Source organism: Vipera ursinii (genome assembly GCF_947247035.1).
Source record: "Vipera ursinii genome assembly, chromosome: Z".
Lineage (NCBI taxonomy): Eukaryota > Metazoa > Chordata > Lepidosauria > Squamata > Viperidae > Vipera > Vipera ursinii.
Window position 1 is genome coordinate 126,699,008 of NC_139517.1, and position 19,939 is coordinate 126,718,946.

At 45.9% G+C, this 19,939-nt stretch overlaps 1 protein-coding gene across 8 annotated transcripts in view; it reads left to right on the forward strand.

Annotated features, from left to right (window-relative positions):
- OBSCN (obscurin, cytoskeletal calmodulin and titin-interacting RhoGEF) overlaps positions 1-9,790 on the forward strand; it is a 236,520-nt gene extending 226,730 nt beyond the window's left edge. For all 8 annotated transcript variants that reach the window (XM_083376954.1, XM_083376957.1, XM_083376960.1 and 5 more), the window contains 3 exons: positions 1,880-1,955; positions 7,387-7,536; positions 7,755-9,790. In XM_083376954.1, the coding sequence (XP_083233080.1) occupies positions 1,880-1,955; positions 7,387-7,536; positions 7,755-7,929 (401 nt within the window). In that variant the 3' untranslated portion in view covers positions 7,930-9,790. The remainder of the gene's footprint in view (positions 1-1,879; positions 1,956-7,386; positions 7,537-7,754) is intronic.
- The last annotated feature ends 10,149 nt before the right edge of the window (positions 9,791-19,939 follow it).

The following is a 19,939-nucleotide window of genomic DNA, read 5'->3' on the forward strand; positions in this document are numbered from 1 at the left end:
AAATAGAAACAAGAAAAAAAGACAAGAGCACTGAGATACAAAAAATAACATATAACTTAAAAATATGTATCCCTCCTAATTTAATATATATTTTCCCTCAATTTCTTATTCTTTTTGACCATAGTTAAGAATGTATTTAATCTGTTTGAACTTTGAGCATTCCATTCAATAGTTCTAATCATCTAATCCTTTAACTCTCATTCAAAACACATTTTTATGCTTTTCTTATCGTCACATTTAAATAACTAAAACATTTGATTTTGTTTAAATCATTTCAACTTTTTTCAGAAGAATAAAAAAAACACATTACATTAGTTAAGGAAAAAAAATTCTCCCTCTAAAAGTAGTATATTTCAACGTTTTTCCATTTCTTTAGCCATATTCAAACAAATGTTTCTTTTTAAAATATCTTTCTGATATTCTCCATCTTCTATTTCCTGAATTTTCATTTTAGTCTTTTTTCTCTGGTCATTGCCTTTCTTAATCAATATGTTTTGCTGCTTCATTTGTTTCCCTATAAGGAATATTTTTCTCATTCTTTTCCTTATCTTCAAAGTTGCTTAGACGTGTTGAAATATTTCCCATTTGAATTAAATCATGGTTTTTTATTTTATATGGTTCCATCTTCAAGTCTCTATCTTCAAAATTATATTTAGTCATCTCTGCTGTATTTTCCTGAGAAAGTTCTTGAAGTGAAATTAAGTTGAAAATAAGTTGATTCAGGCTCTCAAAATTATTCTGGATTTCTATGTAGTTTTAAAATCATTGTCCTTTGAAATTGTTGTCACTTATCATATCTTTCCTTTTTTAAAGTATTCATTGCTTCAGCTTTGTTATATCCACTTTGTTTACACAGCTGCGTTTTCTAAAAGCTTTGACGTTCAGAGAAAAAAAATCCTCATCCACCAGCAGGTGTCAGCATTTGCTCATTTTTCATGTCTTTCTAGTCTTTTTTTCCCCTCTAAAGGGTAAGTTTTGCCGCTACTAAAAGCGAGGGAGCAGAGTCCCCCTCCCTTTTTCCTTCTTTGGAGATCTCTTTTTGGGGTGACTTTCTTCTTCAGGAAAATAGGTAGGATAGAGAAAATCAATATTCTTACCCAGATTCAAACATGCTGTTTAAGATCCGCTTAATTTAACAGCTTATGGCTTCCGTTGTGGCTGGACATGGAGTTAGCCAGCCTTTTGTTCCGTTGGTTTCTGGGAGGCTTCTCCTGGACTGTTCGGAGAGACCGCTGTCTTTCCTAAGTCCCTGGGATTTCCTTCCTTCATTCCACCCCTTCAGGGTGGGTTCTGGCCCCTTAGGATCCCCAACAAAAAGAAATTTCAGCCGAAGGATTCGGCATTCCAAATCCTCCAGCTGTTTCGCTGAAAAACAGGAACTGGAAGCCAGTCTCTTCTTCTGTACTAGTGATTTGCTCTGACAGTGTGGGTTGATGTGTTCTTGGTGGTTCCCTGATTTGGCTGTTCCTTACTCTTGGATTGTTTCCCACTAATCAGGGAACTACCAAGAACAAACAAATATAAACAGAGAACCCACTCATAGCAGTGATGGTGTTACTTTCTTTGGTATTGAAATGTCTGCAAGACAACCACCAAGCTCAAAAGCACCAAGGAACCCACATTTACACACACACACACACACACACACACACACACACACAGAGTGAGAGGGAGGGAGGGAGAGAGAGAGAGACCCTCTTTGAGGTAGATGGGCAATTCAGAAATGTGGGAAATACACAAACAAAACTATGCCCCCATTTTATAGGTCAGATTATTGCGGGCGTTTTTTAATTAAATTTAATTCTGCAAATGTCCCTGAATCCAATGCATCTGGATATTATGGCGGGAAGCTTTCCTAACACATTATGTGTATTTTTAGCTTCGGAACTGCTATCGGAGAAGGGAGCCGTCCCTCAGACGGATATCTGGGCGATTGGCGTGACGGCTTTCATCATGTAAGTTGACCTCAGCTTCTGTTGACAGAATCACAGAACCTTCAAAGTAGAAGTGACCCTAGAGGTTTTCTGCTCCAATCTTCTGCAGAGGTCAGAAATCCTCATATTATTGGATGAGATGTATAGTAGAGGTGAGTACAGAGAACCAGTTTGGCTTAGTGGTTAAGGAACCAGGACAGAAAGCAAGAGACCCTGGGTTCAAGTCGCATCTTAGCCATGGAAGCCAGTTGAATGAACCAATTACCAGGCGATGGGGAGTTCTAGTCTTGCCTTAAACATGAAAGCCAGTTGGTGGCTTTGGGCCAATCACAAGGAGAAGGGAGTTCCAGTCCTGCCTTAGGCATGAAAGCAGGCTGGGTGACCTTGGGCCAATCATCAGGAGCAGGTGAGTTCTAGTCCCACCTCTATATAATGGACATAACTGAAAGATACGTAAATATAACACTGAGGACTGAATGACAGTTTACAAAAAAACCCGACAGATCTTATATGTACGTTTTTTTATACTCTGTCCTGTTATAGATTGTATTTTAGGTTTTTGTTATTTCTTTCTGTAACATAAGATAATACTAATAGTAGTGTTGTAGCTAGGGAAGTTGAATCATGTCCACTTTTGTTTTTAAACGTATGTTTAATAAAAAAAATTTTTTTAAAAAAGTATGAAACCAATTGTGTGACCTTGAGCCAGCCACTCTCTCTCATCCTTAGGAAGCCGGCAATGGCAAACCACTTCCGAAAAAAACCTTGCCCAGAAAACTGCAGGGATTAGTCCAGGAGTCCGACACTAACTGGAAGGTGCACATGCACGCACACGCACACACACGCACGCACACACACACACACACACACACACACATGTTCCTTTTTCAGGTGGTCCCCTTCCACTGGGGTCCCCAATCCAGCAGGATTGCCTGGAGCTGTAAAAGGCACATCTGCTTGAACTGTGTTCTCTAACCTTTCCTAGAACAGAGAACCTGCAAAGCTGTTTATTTACAGACCAGCGTCTTTCCCCCAACCTCAGGTGCAATGGAGAAGATGCTGGACTAAGAGGGGGGGTGACCCCGGTTCTGTCCTGCACCAGCCAAGGAAGCTTCTGAGAGGACCTGGGGCCATTCCCCTTTCTTGTGAGGAAGGTCTTGAAATAGGAATGGGGGACTTGCAGGTTCCAATTCCCCTTCAATCTGCTTGGGTGACTTGGGATTGATCTCTGCCACTTCCGGGGTTTTTCTAATGGGAAAAATTTGCACTAGGGAATGCCACACGTGCCATGACAGGGTCCTTAATCAAAAGCAGGCTACATACTGAGTAATTAGAGCCGATCCACAATGTTATTTATGCAAAAGCATGCAGAGGCGGAGGAAACTTGGCCCCTAATTAGCCTGCCTCTGTTTTATGATTTGTATCCTACATTTGTTATTTTTAGAAATAACTCCAGGCAATGAACATATCCAATATACCTCCCTCCTCCTATTTTTCCCCACGACAATCCTGTGAGGTGGGTTGGGCTGAGAGGGAGGGATTGGCTGAAAGTCACCCAGCCAGCTTTCATACCTAAGGCAGGACTAGAACTCACTGTCTCCTAGTGTTTGGCCCAAAGTCACCCAGCTGGCTTTCATGCCTATGGCGGGACTAGAACTCACCATCTCCTAGTGATTGGCCCATAGTCACGCAAACAGTTTTCATGCCTAAAGCAGGACTAGAACTCTCCATCTCCTGGTGATTGGCCCAAAGTCACCCAGCTGCTTTTCAGGCCTAAAATGAGACTAGAACTCTCCATCTCCTGGTGATTGGCCCAAAGTCACCCAGCCGGTTTTCGTGATTAGATAGAACTCCCAATTTCTAGCCTGATACTTTCACTACGACACCAAGCTGGCTCTCTTGTAAAATGAATAAGAAAGGTTCTTAGACCAAATCAGGCCCGGTGCTAATCTGGTTCAATTTTCAGGGCAACCCAGAGGCCATCCAGGTGCTTCCCAGGTGTCCCCAAGCCAGCTGTAAGATCTGCTTGTTCTTCTCCATTGCTTTACTTGCTTTGTCCAGTCTGCTTTTCAATCCGTCTAAACTGGTGCCTGGCATCACAGGTTAATCTGCTTCGTCAAGGAGTAGGCAGCGAGTAAAGCCCAAGAGTAATAAAAGAGGTCTAGTTACCAGCAGATCACGGTCCTGCCTTATCCCCTCGGATCTCAGGTGGGCTGAGAGTTCACTAACTCTGTGATTTGTGGGTGCCGATGTTGGTGACCAAACGAGCATGAACTGAGTCAAAGGTCAGCTAATGACAGAGGTGTGAAGCAGGTAAGATGCCCAGAAGGACGAAATGACCAAAATAACCAGTGATGGACATGAAGAGTTCCCTGATCAGCTGGCAGGAGATCCAATCAAGTCAATCTTGAAGAGCGTCTATCTACGCGGAGATTCTCAATCGTGCAAGTCGTCCCAGGGGTGCTTTTTCCCCCAAAAGGCAAGTGGACTTTCTTGGGTTTGGGGAAATGTCTCGTTTCTCATCCAAGAAGCTTCTTCAATGAAGCTATGAAGGAGCTGAAGAAGCTTCTTGGATGAGAAGCGAAACGTTTTCCAAAACCAAGAAATTCCACCTGCCTTTTGGGAAAAACATCTGCGGGTCAAGCTTTGAGGAGTTTCAGAGATCTGGAAGAAAGGCAGAGCCGGTCTTCAAAGAAAAAAATCGGACAAAGCAAGACCTCCACTAGGCCGCAAAATACTCTACAGATAGTCCTGACTTTATGACCACAATTGAGCCCAAAATTTATGTTGCTATCTGAGACATTTCTTAAGTGAGTTTTGCCCCATTTTACGGCTTTTCTTGGCATGAATGTCAAGTGAATTGTCGCAGTTGTTGTTATTAAGTGAAGTGGCTTTGCTTGTCAAATAGCCCTACATGGCCTGGGTCCGGGCTATTTGAGGGAACACCTGCTGCCGGCATCAAACGCCCTTCGCCCAGTGCGCTCCCACAGGGAGGGTCTGCTCAGGGTGCCGCCGGTGAGAGATTGCCGGCGGGTGACACCCAGGGACAGGGCCTTCTCAGTGGGGGCGCCTGCCCTCTGGAACCAGCTGCCAGTGGAGCTGAGGACTGCCCCCGACCTCCGATCATTCCGCCGGGGCCTGAAGACCTGGCTCTTTGAGCTCTCGGGCCCAGGCTGAGGAGAAATTTTTAATTGGGGTTTTAAGTGTACAGGGTCAATTTAATATTTTTTAATTTGGTTTTTTAACTTTTGTATGGTGGATTTTTTAATTCCCTGTAAACCGCCCTGAGTCCTCAGGGAAAGGGCGGTATATAAATGTAACTAAATAAATAAGTAAAATAAATAAAAGGGGGTCACATGACCCCGGGACAGTTCAAGCGACCGAATTTTGATCACGTCGCCGTGGGGATGTTGCAACAGAGGTGAGAAAGACGGTCATAAATAACTTTTTAAAATGGTGGTGTAACTTTGAACGGTCGCTAAATGAACTGTTGTACCTGTTGAGGGCTACCGTATCAACTTAAGCATGAGACAGTCTCAATTTATCCTTCAGTGTCCTGACTACCCCTTGTAAGCCAGCAGCATCCATAGGCAGATGACAACTGTATAATTTTGTTACAGTTCAGGTGAAGTCACACAACTGGGCGGGTGGGGGGGGATCATCATGGACTCCGTTAGAGATTTCAGGATGATGAGGGCACCTACCCCCCCCATCCAGGTCTGGATCTGCCTTCACTGAATGAATGAATGAACCTTTATTGTCAAAGTACAACCATGTATACATCGAGATTGGTTGAGCCTCCCTTTGTGCCCCCCCACCCACAACTCACAGTGAAAACAAACCCTCCATCTTGTTACAGAGCCTGACAGCCCATGGATAGAAGCTGTTCTTCATCCTGTTGGTATGGTTGTCTATACTCCTGTATCTCCTACCCGATGGTAGGAGAGTAAAGAGATACCGTCCAGGATGTGAGTCGTCCCTGAGAATTTTCCTCACTCTTCCAAGGCAGCGGGCCCTGGCGAGGTCATCCAGTGGTGTCGGGGGACAGCCCACAATGTCTTGTGCTGTGCTCACCACCCTCTGTAATACTTTCCTGTCCGCGGCTGTCAGGCCAGCATACCAAACCACGATACAGTGCGAGAAGACGCTCTCTATAGTAGACCGGTAAAAGAGGGTCATTAGCCGTTGTTCTACCCTGTTCTTCCGCAAGACCCTAAGAAAGTGAAGCCTCTGTTGGGCCTTTCTGGCCACCTGGGTTGTATTGACTTTCCAGGTCAGATCTTCACAGAGGTAGACTCCCAGAAATTTAAAGGAGGAAACTCTCTCCACACAGTCCTCCCCGATGTAAGGTGGGGCAGGTTCCTCCTTTTTCCTCTAGCACCATCTCTTTCGTCTGGCCGATGTTCAGGTGCAAGTTGTTCTTGGAACACCATATGGATAGTTTTTGTACGTCCCCCCTGTATGCTGTCTCATCTCCACCTGTAATAAGACCTGCTACGTTGGTATCATCTGCGAACTTAATTAATTAACTTAATTATCGCCGTATGATGTTTCATCTCCACTCTGCTGCGGTTTTTACTACCTTCGGGATAGCCGGGGAGAGGATTGAATGTCCCATGTCAAATAGGAGGCTGACCGGGGCTGAAAACAAATATGTCAGTTACAAAATACAAGAACAACGCCAGGAAAATGCCTCTGGATGTTTTCCTGGGCTGATGACAGAGATTGAGGTGGAATCCTTCAGCTCTGCTTATTTTCTTGCAGGCGTTTCACAACCCAGCTAGGTAACATCGTCAGTGTGAGAAGGGACTGTAGCATTCCCTTCTAGCACTCATGAGGTTACTTACTTGGGTCCTGAAATGTCTGCAAGAAAACCAGCAAGCTCAGAGAGCATTAAGGACCCCACAGAAAGAGAAGCCCATTAAGCAGGGATTAACACCAAAGAAACAAGCAGAAAACAATATTCTGCTCAAGGAACTACCAAGGAGGAAAAAAAAACGCATCCCACCAACACGGACAGGAGAAGCAACTCTATATAAAAAGGGAGAAAAGTCCCACTCCCTCAAACTGATTATATTACCTAGTTGGGTCATGAAATGCCTGCAAGAAAACCACAACGCTCAGAATGTACCAGGGACCTCACAGTCTTCCTCTTCCTCCTCCTCCTCCTCCTCCTCCTCCACCTCCTCCTCCTCCTCCTCCTCCTCCACCACCACCACCCCCCCCTCCTCCTCCACCTACCCCCTCCTCCTCCCCTCCTCCTCCCCTTTTTTCTACCTTTGATGATGTTATAAATCTAAATAAAATAAAATAAAAAAAATAAATACATTGTTGGGTCATGAAACGTCTGCAAGAAAACAACCAAGCTCAGAGACCAGCCAGGACCCCCACATTTGAAATGTGCTATTCGGTCAACCAAATAAATAATCCTTCCTTTCTCTCCTGTTTACAGGCTGAGCGCCGAATATCCCATCAGCTCCGAGGCTGCCTGTGATTTTGGAAGGCTGGTCAAGCGAGACAAAATCCGACTCAACAAATGTTACGCCGGCCTTTCGGGGGGAGCCATCAACTTTCTCCAAAGCACGCTTTCCTTGAATCCATGGTGAGGAGATCCATTTGCTCCTCAAGCTGTTCCTCTTCCACGCAACAGAATTTTTTGAAAGCTCCTCCTCCTCCTCCTCCTCCTCCTCCTCCTCCTCCTCCTCCTCCTCCTCCTCCTCCTCCTCCTCCCTTTTGGAAAACCCCCCCAAGAATGATTAGGTCTTTCCCTACTTGGCTGGTCTAAGAGGGCTTCAATCTCAATGTTCTGTTTCCTTCCAGGAGAAGACCAACAGCCACAGAATGTCTTCAGTCTTCGTGGCTGCAGGAGACCGGCTTGGACGAACACCAACAAGCCACGGTGACCTTCTCTACCACCAAGCTGAGAAATTTCGTGGCCGAACGTGAAAGGAAAAGAGTCCTCCTCTCCTCAAAGTATGGTGTGATGGCTGTGTAGACAACAAAGTCTCCTTCACACAACCTCTTTCTGGCTTTCTGTGATTTTTAAGCAGCACATTGCCAAGCATTCAGAAGTTTGCAGGCTGAGGCATTTATGACGATCGCAGAGGAGAAGAAGCCACAGCCACAACAGAGGGATGCATTTTATTTATTTTATAGCGAGGTTCCTCTTACATCCTCAACAAAGTGGAATAATTAACAGATTGGAAAAAAGTGAAAGTAATTTAAAGGTGGAGGCAACCCACCGAAGGAGCTTATGAAATCTCTGGGTTATTATTATTATTATTTTGCAAAAAAAGAGAAAGTATTTATGAAAAAAATCTGTTTTTTAGAGTTGGAGGGGGAGAAGAGTAGACAATATTTTCTATCTGTTCTTCCTCATCAGCTAAACATGAAAATGTCCACGCACCTTACAACCATTTTTCAAAAAATATATATATAGAAGATTTAGATTTTAAATTTCATTTTTTAATTTTAATTTAATTAAATGTTTTATCAAACTAAATTTAATTTAATCTTAATTATTTAAGTAACTAAATAATTTTGTTTAATCAAAACAAAATTAATAAACTAAATTAACTATACATTAAACTGGTTTTATGAATTTTCTTTTATGAATACTTTTAGTTTTAATAATTATTAATTATCCGATGTCAGTGTTAAATAATTAATTGAACAGTTTCCTTTTGTTGCCCTTATTTCATTTTCCCCTTGTTGCATTCTGTAGGAGTCGCTTTCACAGGTGCGGAGAAAGCTAGGAAGGAAAATTGCTCTGCCTTAGAAAACTTCAGCCTTTGCTAAAAATACATACAACCATACACACATAATAAAACTGTGTGATAAACAACAGAGTAAATTTCATTAACAGTTGGATGAGTTTTGATAGCTTTACAGCTCTGGCTTTTGACATGTGAACACCTTTTATGTACGATGGAAATCAAATGACTTTCTTAAGACCGTGTCTTTCATGTCAGAAACCCAGCGGCTGCTTTGTTAATTGTTTTCCTTGAACCCAGAGCCACGGAAGGAGGGGCCTTGCCACCGATTTGATCATAGGAGGAAGAAGGAAACTGGCACAGGAGAGAGCCCGTAGATGGTAGAAATTCCTCTCCTCCTGCAGCTGTTTTTTTTTTATCCCTAAGTAAAATCCTAAGTAGATTACTTACTTCTCATTGCTTACACGGAGGGGAACAGAGCAATACATAGTAGGAAAGAACAACCTTAAATTTGTCCTTGAATTACAGCCCAGGGTAGATAATAAAGCTATAAAGGTATAAAGCTCTAAATCCAGAGTTGCTGGCCCATTGCTTATCCCAGAGTTCCAAGATCCGAAGGAACCTCAGAGGACATTTAGTCTGACCCGCTTCTTGAAACAAAGCAAGATGGCAATGCAAAATATATCAACGCAAGGGACTTCCGCTTTGCCACACAGCTGCTATGGAGGCTGGGAGACTTGCTCTCTCTCTCTCCCCCGTCCAGTTTCGCATCACTGGGGGGGGGGGGGCTGAAAAGGGCCAAAAGTTGCCCCGAAGAGGCGACCAGCAAGGAGGGGCGCTCGCTGGATCGCGGGAGAGCCGCAACTCTCCCGTTAGATCTGGCGATCCCTCCAAACCGGCGGATGAAAGGACCGGCCATTATGGCTCGTCCCTAGGCTGTGAACAGCCAAAGTCACATTTTCCACCAGGCAACTCTTAAAGCAGCGCGGAAGAGACTGGGTGAGATTTACCTCTTTTATACCCTAATTACTTTCTGTACCTCCTTAAGCTGCTAAGCATTCTCCCCCCTGCGGTGAGGGAAGGGGGACTTTAGCAAATCCCTGCAGTTGTTAAGAGAATCACGTGGTCGTTAAGTGAATCCATTTCGGGCTCCACTATGGTGGTAAGTTGAGGACTATCTGTACAAAACCCTGTAAACTTCTCCCTTTAGCGAAGACTTTCAATTCCTTTTGTTTTATGTTACTGTTTAGCTTTAAAGCTGTATTCTTCTCATCTCTTTTATTTAAATTATTTCGTCGCCTGCCCTGTTTTGAAATAACTTGGCCAGAAGTCAGGAACTGTGGAATTCAGAGTCATCCCTGCCAGGAAAAATAACAAAATTCATTTGCAAACATAATCATAATAGTAAAGTTGGAAGGAACCTTGGAAGTCATCTAGTCCAACCCCTGCTCAGGCAGGAAACCCTCTACATTTCAGACAAATGGCTAAATGAAATAAAATGAAATAAAATGGATTAGATAAATAAAATGGACCAGATGGATTACACCCCAAAGTTCTCAAGGAACTGGCAGACGTGATCTCAGAACCACTGAACTATATTTTTCAAAGATCCTGGAGCACTGGGGAACTACCAGAGGACTGGAAGAGAGCTGATGTAGTTCCGTGCTGTTGCAGGGCTGGGCTGGACTGGGTGTGGAACTTCCTTGCCGCTTCTTTCTCCATGGACATTGGGACCACCCACCCCACCTACCACTCGTCCTGGGGCACCTGCTGCTGTCCTGTGCATTCCAGCCCATCGCCGGCCAGCTGGGTGTGCCGAGCTTGGGCCTCGGCAGATGGAGGCCAGAGGGGAGTGAGAGTCGTGGCTGCCTGGCTCCCCTACCTGAGGACACATGTGGGAAGAGGTGCCGCCCGGCTTGGTAAGCCGCGGTCTGCCCGCAGAAGAAGCAGAAGGATGGAGGAGGAGGGCTGGCCAGGGACAGGTAAAGGGCTGCTCATGGGGAGAATCTGACTAGCCCCAGTCTGGGGGCAGGGCAGAGGCTGAGGGAGCCTGAAGGGAGGCATCCTGGCACACTTGGCTTGCCGGTGATGGGCTGGATAGTGCAGCATGGTGGCAGCTGCCCCAGGATGAGCAGTAGGTGGGCTGTGTGCTCCCGATGTCCACGGGGGGAGAAGCCGCAAGGGGGCTCTGTGCCCAGTCTAGCCCAGTCCTGGCATAGTATGGAAAGGAGGCAGCAGCCCTGTGTTCGTCCCCATGCGTGAGTGCGCCCCCGCCCTCCCAGGCAAATGGAGCTGTGGTATCTTTAGCAGAAGAGCAGAGGCAGGCAACAGAAGGCATAAAGAGCCCCAATCCCAGCATTCCCCTCCCCACTCTCCTCCTCCTCCCCTCGGAAAAGCTGCGGGGCTCAGGAGCCTCCCCCAATGCCCCCCACCCGCTGAGCAAGATGCCCTCCTGCCCACTGCCCCACCTGCCCGAGCAACATTGATCTGGCCATGCTCACCCTGTCCACGCCCACCAGTCTGCCATTTCCACTGTAGCCACGTCCATCCAGCGGGCCACGCTCACTTGGCACCTGGCGATACATAAGTGGGTTTTGGATTGCCACCACTATCGTGTGAAAGCTAAGTGTGCAAAAAGAAAAGGAGTTAACACACAAACACACACACACACTTACTGAGTCGGATGCCATAATATAGAGACAAATTAGTTCACCAGTGACATATCTCTGGTTATCCTAGATTATCATGTGCAAGCTAAGTGTGTACAAATAGAGAAAAGGGTTAACACACACAAACACACAGACACACACACACACACACACACACACACACAGAGAGAGAGAGAGAGAGAGAGAGAGAGAGAGAGAGAGAGAGAGAGAGAGAGAGAGAGAGAGAGTTTCCATAATGTTATAGTTCACTGGTGAGACATCCCCTGGTTATCCTAGATTGTGTGCAAAAGGAAAAGAAGGAGTTAACACACACACACACACACACACGAACACACACACACAATCATACAAACAGAGTCTGATTCCATAACATAGATAAATTAATATACTAGTGACATATTCCTGATTATTCTAGATCAGGGCTTTTCAACCAGTGATACGTGTTAAGTCATGGGCTCTTGGGTGCAGGAAGGAAGACATGAGACTGAGTACAAAATAACACATTCTTTATTCTTGCTAGAACTGTACTGAAGCTTGGGCTGCAACCAGCCACAATATATAATCTAGCCCCTAGGTGGCAGCCAATAGGTTTGAACCCACTCTTGCCACCTGGGGCTAGCCAATTACAGGACCAGAGACAGCTAGTCTAGATTACTGGAGAGCCGTTATTTGCTCCAGCAACGCATGTGGTGTAACACCACAAGCCCAGTACATAACAACCCTCCCCCCCTTAGTTCAGACTATGGCAACCATGACTGAGTCTTGACATCTGTCAAGACTTATTAATCAACTCACATACAACTGTAGTGATAATAATAAAAACAATAATAATAATAAATAATAATAAATTCACTGTGGCTACAATGAGATTAAACAACATCTAATGAACAGGCTTATATAGCAGTAATGGCAGTTTCACAATGCACAAGTTTCTGTAGTTAGTGATACAGGTTTTACAACACTATGCATCACTTTATTTTACAATGCAATCTGTGAGGTACACAGGAGGCTTGTGTGGCCTAGAGGAATGTCTTGGAGTTCCCATCACTTTGTGGTCTACCAGTTTACCCAGTGGGCTGGGTAGACCCATGTCCCTTTGTGTTCCAGTGTCAAGGGGAGTTGACTTGGTCTGGCTGGCCTCACCAGGTTGGCCCACCCCAGAGTTAGTCTGTTCTGCAGAGTAGGCATAGCAGTTGCTGAGGTTCGGCTGGCTCGCGTTGTCAGGGGTTCCATGTTGCACTCCCGTGCTACCTGGTTCTTCCTCAAGTTCCATCTCTGCTGAGAAGGAAAAACGCTGGTGGTTCAAGTGAGGGCTGACTTGGCCGCACATTTGAGGACCTTCGGAGGGACTTATGATGCAGTCCTCACTTAGTGGCCATTCTGGAAACCTTTTCCTGAGTTGATCAATGTGTCTTCTGACAACTTGCCCTCCCTCCAACCCCTCTTCATAAGATAGGGGTCCGGATGCCTTGGTTATTTGACCAGGAACCCATAAATTCCCTTGACCATAGTTCCTGGCCCAAACCCAATCACCCATGTGCAGCCCCCTCAGAGGCTTTGATCGAGTGGCTTCTGCTGCCACTCTGGATGCAACCTGTCCAGTTTAGTGATTAAATGCCTCCTCCAACGTAGTTCTGCAGGACTTTTACCTGTGGCTGTGCAGGGTGTAGAATGCTGGCAGAGTAAAAAATCTGCCAATCTGTGATGCCAGTCACCTGTGACAATGCACTTGAGTGCCTCCTTTGTTGTCCTCACCATGCGTTCAGCTTGTCCATTAGAAGATGGATGAAAGGGTGCAGACGTTGCATGTCTGATGAGATTAGCTCTAAGGAAACCCTGAAATTCAGCAGCAGTGAATTGGACCCCATTGTCAGAAACTAAGACATCAGGCAACCCATGTGTTGCAAAGAGTTTTCTCAGCACCTGGATGGTCCTAGCAGTAGTCATGTTAGGAACTGGAATTACTTCCAGCCATTTGGAGTGGCTATCCACTACTATCAGGAAAAGCTGCCCCTGAAAAGACCCAGCGTAGTCTATGTGAATCCTAGACCAGGGAGTGTGCGTTTCCTCCCACCTGTGAACTGGTGCCTGAGGCATTTCAGGCCTAGATTGCTGGCATGCATAACAACCATGGACTTGACCCTTGATGGCCTTATCACCAAAGGTAGCATCTAGCTAAGACTTTCATTCTGACAATGCCTGGATGGCCTTCATGTAAGGAGTGTAAGACCCTGTCTCTTAGGGAAGTGGGAATTGTGACTCTGTCCCCCCATAAAATGCACCCTTTATGTGCAGACAACTCATGCCTCCTGACAAAATAACTTTGAAATTCAGAGCCTGGGCTTTTTTCCAACCAGCCAATGTATACCCATGACAACACTCTACTCAGTATTTTATCTGTGGCAGTTTCAGCAGCAGTATCCCCTGCATGGAGGGGAAACTGAGGTATGTCCTGTATGGATATTATTCTAGCAGCAGGAGCTGGATCTGGATCCATTAGTGGCAGTGGTAGTCGGGCTGAGGAGTTTAGTCATCATCTGACGGACAAAATCGCTCAGATCCGGGCCGGTTTCGACTCTGACTGGGCAGAGTCTGACGTGGAGGAATCGGATGGTCTTGAGCATGTTATCTGGACTGAGTTCGATCCTGTTTCCCCTGATGATGTGGACAGGATGATGAGGAGGCTGAGCTCCACCACCTGTTTGTTGGACCCGTGCCCCTCCTGGCTGGTTTATGCGGCTCGGGAGGAGACACGAGGCTGGTTCCAGGCAGTAATAACTGCTTCCTTGAAGGAGGGTGTCTTCCCCGCCTCCCTGAAGGAGGTGGTGGTGAGACCCCTCCTCAAGAAGCCTGCCCTGGACCCAGCTGTTTTAAATAACTATCGTCCGGTCTCCAACCTCCGCTTTCTGGCGAAGGTTGTTGAGAGTGTGGTGGCCCATCAGCTTCCTCTGTTCCTGGATGAAACTGATTTTACGATGCTCCAGTGGCCTGATCCGGGCGTCAGAGGCCTGCAAAATGCTTCTGCTGCCCAGATCTAGGGTTGCAGAGGGATTTCTCTCCCTCCACCACAGCCGATTTGGAGGCAGGCGATTGGCCACTATGCGCCCGAAACTGGCCCTCTTCGGTGATGTGCCAGGCAGCCATTCTCTGGAGGTGGCTGCCTGGAAACGGCCAGTTTGGGGCTTGTAGCAGCCGCTCGCCTCCCTCCTGAGAATGGCAGCCAGACCACCGTTCCACCCCAATATGGATTGTCCTGCCACTGCCACTGTTTCCACCCCCCACATGGATCACCCTGCCACCACTTGGAGAAGGCCTCTACCCCATGTATCTTTGGCTGCACAGCAATTTTGTGGGGCCCCCCATGGCCAATCCATGCAGCAGAGGCCTTTTTGAACCTCTGGAGCTTGCATCCATGGCTGTGGGGCCATTTTGTGGTGCCTCAGCAGCCTGGATTGGCAGTGGAAAGGGTGAAAAATCATTGTGCAAAGGTCTTTTGCAGGCCTCTGGAGCCCAGATTGGACCACTAATGCACTGCACAATTGCCCCGCGGCCATGGATATGAGCTCCAGAGTCTTTGAAAAGGCCTCTCCCACCCTGACTGGCCGCCCGGGGTGTGCAAAATCACTCCAGAGGCTTACCTGGACTTGTGGCTGCAGCTGCCTCCACCATCCAGCCCGGATCCACCCAGCTCTTGCAGCTGCTCCCTGACTCTCAGTCTAGAGAGAAAGAAAGCAAGAGTGCAGGAGCACATGGAGAGGAGGCAGGGCAGCCTGGCCCTGTCTCCCTCTTGGGTAATGGTGCGCGTGCCCACAGGGATGGGTCTGTGTGCCACACCCCTGTTCTAGATTATCATGTGCAAGCTAAGTGTGAAAAAGAAAGGAAGGTCAGCACACAAACACACACACATGCACACATACACACACAGAGAGGGGAGGGGGGAAGAAAGAGGGAGAGAGAGTGATTCAATTACATAGACATAAACCAGCTCACCATTGAAATCTCCCCAGTTATCTTGGATCGTCATGTGCGGATGGCAGCCTCAGCCTTTAGCACTGGCATCGGTACCAAAAGTGGATGTCGTTCATGGGTTGTATCACCTCAAAACTATAGCGGGTCTTGTTGATGGGAGGGATCTCCTCCTGCTGATTGATCAGTTCCAGATCAAAACAAGCCAGCATCAGGAAGGCAAAAAGCTTGATTTCGTTGGTGGCAAAGTAGCGGCCGGGACACATGGAGGTCCCAGCACCAAAAGGCATGGTGAAATGCTTCACCTTATTGCCATTCTTAAAAAATTCCTTTTTGTTGCCATTTTGGCTGAGGAACCGGTTGTATTTGAAGACCTGGGGCTCCGGATGGATTTCAGGGTCCATGTGCACTGAGAGGTAAGGAAAGAAGGCAATTTTGTCACCTTTACGCAGCAGGTAGGTCTTCCCATTGTGGAGCTTCAAGTCCATGTCTTGCAAAACCACCCGGATTAACAACGGCGCTGTCACCAATCTCAACGTCTCTTCCAAAGCACTGTCTAGGATGGGCGTTTGGTTTAGCATCTCTTTGGTGACATTCAAGGGCTTCTCATGGGAAGTCACCTCTTGGCCTGACTTCTTCACCACTTCCAGGATCTCCTTCTTGACCTCAGCCATTTTGGCTGAGGAACCGGTTGTATTTGAAGACCTGGGGCTCCGGATGGATTTCAGGGTCCATGTGCACTGAGAGGTAAGGAAAGAAGGCAATTTTGTCACCTTTACGCAGCAGGTAGGTCTTCCCATTGTGGAGCTTCAAGTCTATGTCTTGTAAAACCAGCCGGATCAAAAATGACGCTGATACTGTCACTGCATTTTTTTAAGTGTTTGTCAGCTATGCACGTCTCACTCTGTTTCTCTGCCAGCTGCATAGTAATCTTATCAATGTAACCAAGGTGATTGTCACATGTCCAGCCATGTTATGGTTTCAATCTCTTTTGTGCTATTAAGTGAGCATGTCTACAAAAGTTTTCTCACTTTTACTTTTTTCTCTTTGATTCTATCTGATGAGAGGATGTAGTCAGTTAAGTTCTTTCTTTTTTTTCTAATTAAAATTTTATATACAGTAGAATATGCCTCGGGTTTCTTTATTTTTACCTGATGTTTACCGGGCGTCAAATGAACCACGGTTCATCACCCTCTGATAGGGAATTATTGATTTATTTCCCTGACAATGGTAGCAAAGGATGGTTTGTTTTTATTGTCAAGATTTATTGATGCTGAGAAGCGTATAGGCTGTCAGTCAGTCAGTTAGTCCGGTGACTGAGGAACGCTGTGATTAATTGCTGCAATATGCCAAAGAAAAAGAAGAAGAAGGCCCGTTATTGGTCTGCTGTGGAGGAGACAGTTACTTCACAGAGACATCTCCCTTCCAGCTTACAGACTCCACTCACATCTGCTACACGTCTTGGAGAAGAGAATGCAGCCTCTGAGTTAAGGTCAGTCACACTGTTTTCTGATTTTACAAGCCCTCAAGCTGACACTCCAGAAATAGTTTACACTGATGGAGCCCAGGCTATCTTTGAGAGGGTCGATGCCAGACCTAAATTTTCATTAGGAAAGGAAGTGATTCATTATCCTCCTAGCCCTGAACAAACTATGCATGAGAAGGATGTGCAAAGTTATTTTGAACAAATAGAAGCATTTCAACAAGAGCTGCAACTGGCAAAGGCATATGCAACATTGATTAAGCAGCAGGAGAGAGACTCTGCTGGTATTCACATTCCAGAGTCTGCCATATTGCCTTCTTCTTTGAAGCCAAAGCCACTCCCACAGGTTGTCGCCATAGTGCCTTCTTCTTCAAAGCCAAAGCCACCCCCACAATTGAGTGTTGTGTCAGATGAATGGGAACAGGAAGCTCCTATGTCACAGTCTCCTGACTATATGCAGTCTCAAATGACACACCGGGCTACAATGATGCCTGAATCTAATGTTATAGCACCATCTGCTGGTGACTTTGTTATACAAGATAGAAATGAAGTACTGTCTGTATTACAGGAGAAAATGCAAAGATTGCAACTCTCTTTTTTGCAGATGTATATTAATTAATTATTGCTCCAAGCTGCAACACCTCCTCATACATCGGGTGCTCCAGCTAGAATCCCTATTAATACTGCTATTATCCAGGTTCCTGTCCCAGATGGAGCACAGCAACAGTCAGCTCAGGTGCAGCTACCACTGAGTTCTCAAATACAAAGGCCAGCACCCCTGCAGGTCAATTTAATGTTCTAGCTCAAGCGCCAGCATCTCCTGCTGGCCACGGTGGAATTGCAGCTCCAGTACAGCCACACCCAGCACCGGTACCTGTGGCAGCTCCAATTCAACTGCCGCAAGTCCAGGCACAGGCACAGGCGCCTCCTGTAGGCCAATTCTGAATTGCATAACCTGCACAGCCAGTACCTCAAATGTATGTTCCTCAACAGGCATCTCCTATTGTACCACTGGCTGGTGACTCAAAATTGAAGCGGTCAGGACAAAATTACAGGGCATGGGTCAGTGAAGTAGGACTTTTTCTCCACAGAGAAGGTACCCATTGCATGGTATTTAATCCTCCTGACCAGCCATGGACTCCTGACATATGGGACTTAAACAATAAAGCATGCACAATATTATTGATGTCAATGGACACTGACTTGCAGCTTACGTTTTCACAAGATGCAACTGCCCAACAAATTTGGACTCAATTAGAGGCATGTTATTAGCCTACGTCAATTGAGTCTACATGTTTGCTTTTGTCCAAGTTCCATGCCTCTAGATTAAAACCTGGTGAACATATTGGAGAACACTTAACTAAAATGAAAGGAATAAGAAAAGAACTGGGTGAAAAAGACTAGCTTATTGATGATTTCCAAATGATCAGCATTATTATTAACTCATTGAACTATGAATGGAAAGATGCTATTACCAAGATTAATCAAGTGCCCATTATTCAACTCACAGTGGATCATGTATGCAGAATTTTAACTGAAGAAGAGGCACTTATGCAAACCGTGCCACATTTAAGAAGACCACCTGCATCAAGAGCTCCAGCGAGCTGTTCCTTCCATGAAAGAGCCTACGTTCCAAGGATGCCAAGATGTTACATCTGCAATCGTGTGGGACATGCCACCTGGGATTGTCCTCAATGATTTCCAGCGCCCACCACATACCAGCCCAGAGGAACAGATTCCAGAGGAGGCAGAGGTAGAGGTGGATGACAAGGTCATGGTCATGATCCCAAGGTTGATAACCAACATGGAATTTGCGCATAGTACTTGGCCCTTATCTTATCCCAATTCCAAATCAGTATATCCCTTATGTAATGGTGAGTAAACTGTTTGCTTGGAGGAGTACCTTCCCGCCAAAGAGCTGCATGCCATCCCTGCAGCAAATCAAATCCTTCCAAACTCAACAATCGATTATTCCTTAAACTTATAATTCCTTGCCCCAAACTAAGAGGGCAGCCTGATAGTAAAGTTCCCAATTCGGTAGACCAAGGCCCCCTCTTTCCTTAATTTCTTGCATCATTTTTTCCCCAGTCCTGGGCCGTTTCCCCTGCCGTACGAATCTAGAAACTACCCCCTCTAACTCTTTTAAAAATTTCATTGAAAGTTTAACCGGTGCTGTCTGGAAAAGAAAATTCCATTTTGGCAAAACATAAGATTTAACCGTGGCTACCCTTCCTAATAATGACAACTGTATCCTACCCTATTTTCCCAAGTCCATTTTTGTTTGTATCAGTAATTTAGAATAATTATCCTCCCTAATACTTGAACATCTTCCTGTCAACCAGATTCCTAAATATTTCACCTTCTTCACGATTTTAAACCCTGTAATGTCCTCTAACATCTGTTTACTTCTATTTGAAAGATTTTTTGTCAATATATTGGTCTTATCTTTATTTACTTGTAGACCAGCCACGTTTCCAAATTCCTCAATCCTTTTTAGTAATTCCGTGCTGGATTCCAGAGGGTTTTCCAAAACAAAGACCATATCATCTGCAAACGCCTGCAGTTTATAAATTTGGTTTCTTATCTGAAGCCCAGTAATCTCCTCATCTTTCCTTATTATTCTCAATAGGGGTTCTAAGGTTAGAATAAATAAAAGTGGGGAGAGACTTCCGGTGGCGGCGCGGCGCCGGAGACAGCCGTTTCGGGCTGCCCGCTGCTCAGCTGTGTTGTTTTCACCCGAAACAGCGCCGATCAGCTGTTTGGGTGGATTTGAAGCCCCCTCCTCGGGAGAAGAGGAGGGGGTGAGGCCCCAGGTAGGGGTTGAGTTCTCCGGGGCCGCCTGAGATTAAAGCTTGGGCGGCTGAAGGATTGAACTCCCCCGTAGCCTGGGTTGCTCCCAGCTGTTCAGCGTCTCTGCTCCGGGATCTTTGGAGCAGAGCCAGGCGTTTGCGACCACCCCTGCCAGAAGGAAAGACCATGGAATAAAAAGGAGCAGGCAGAGCGGTACAGGAGGACAAGGTGAAGAGGACTTTTTATGTTTACTCTCTAGCTTAATGGACTTTATAAACTTAAAGTGAAAGTGCGCAACAAGTGAAAGTAAAAAGATGGCGGCTAAACCTCCCTCAAAAACTCTTCGGAGTGCTGGAACTTCCCCGGTGCAACAGACATCGTTGC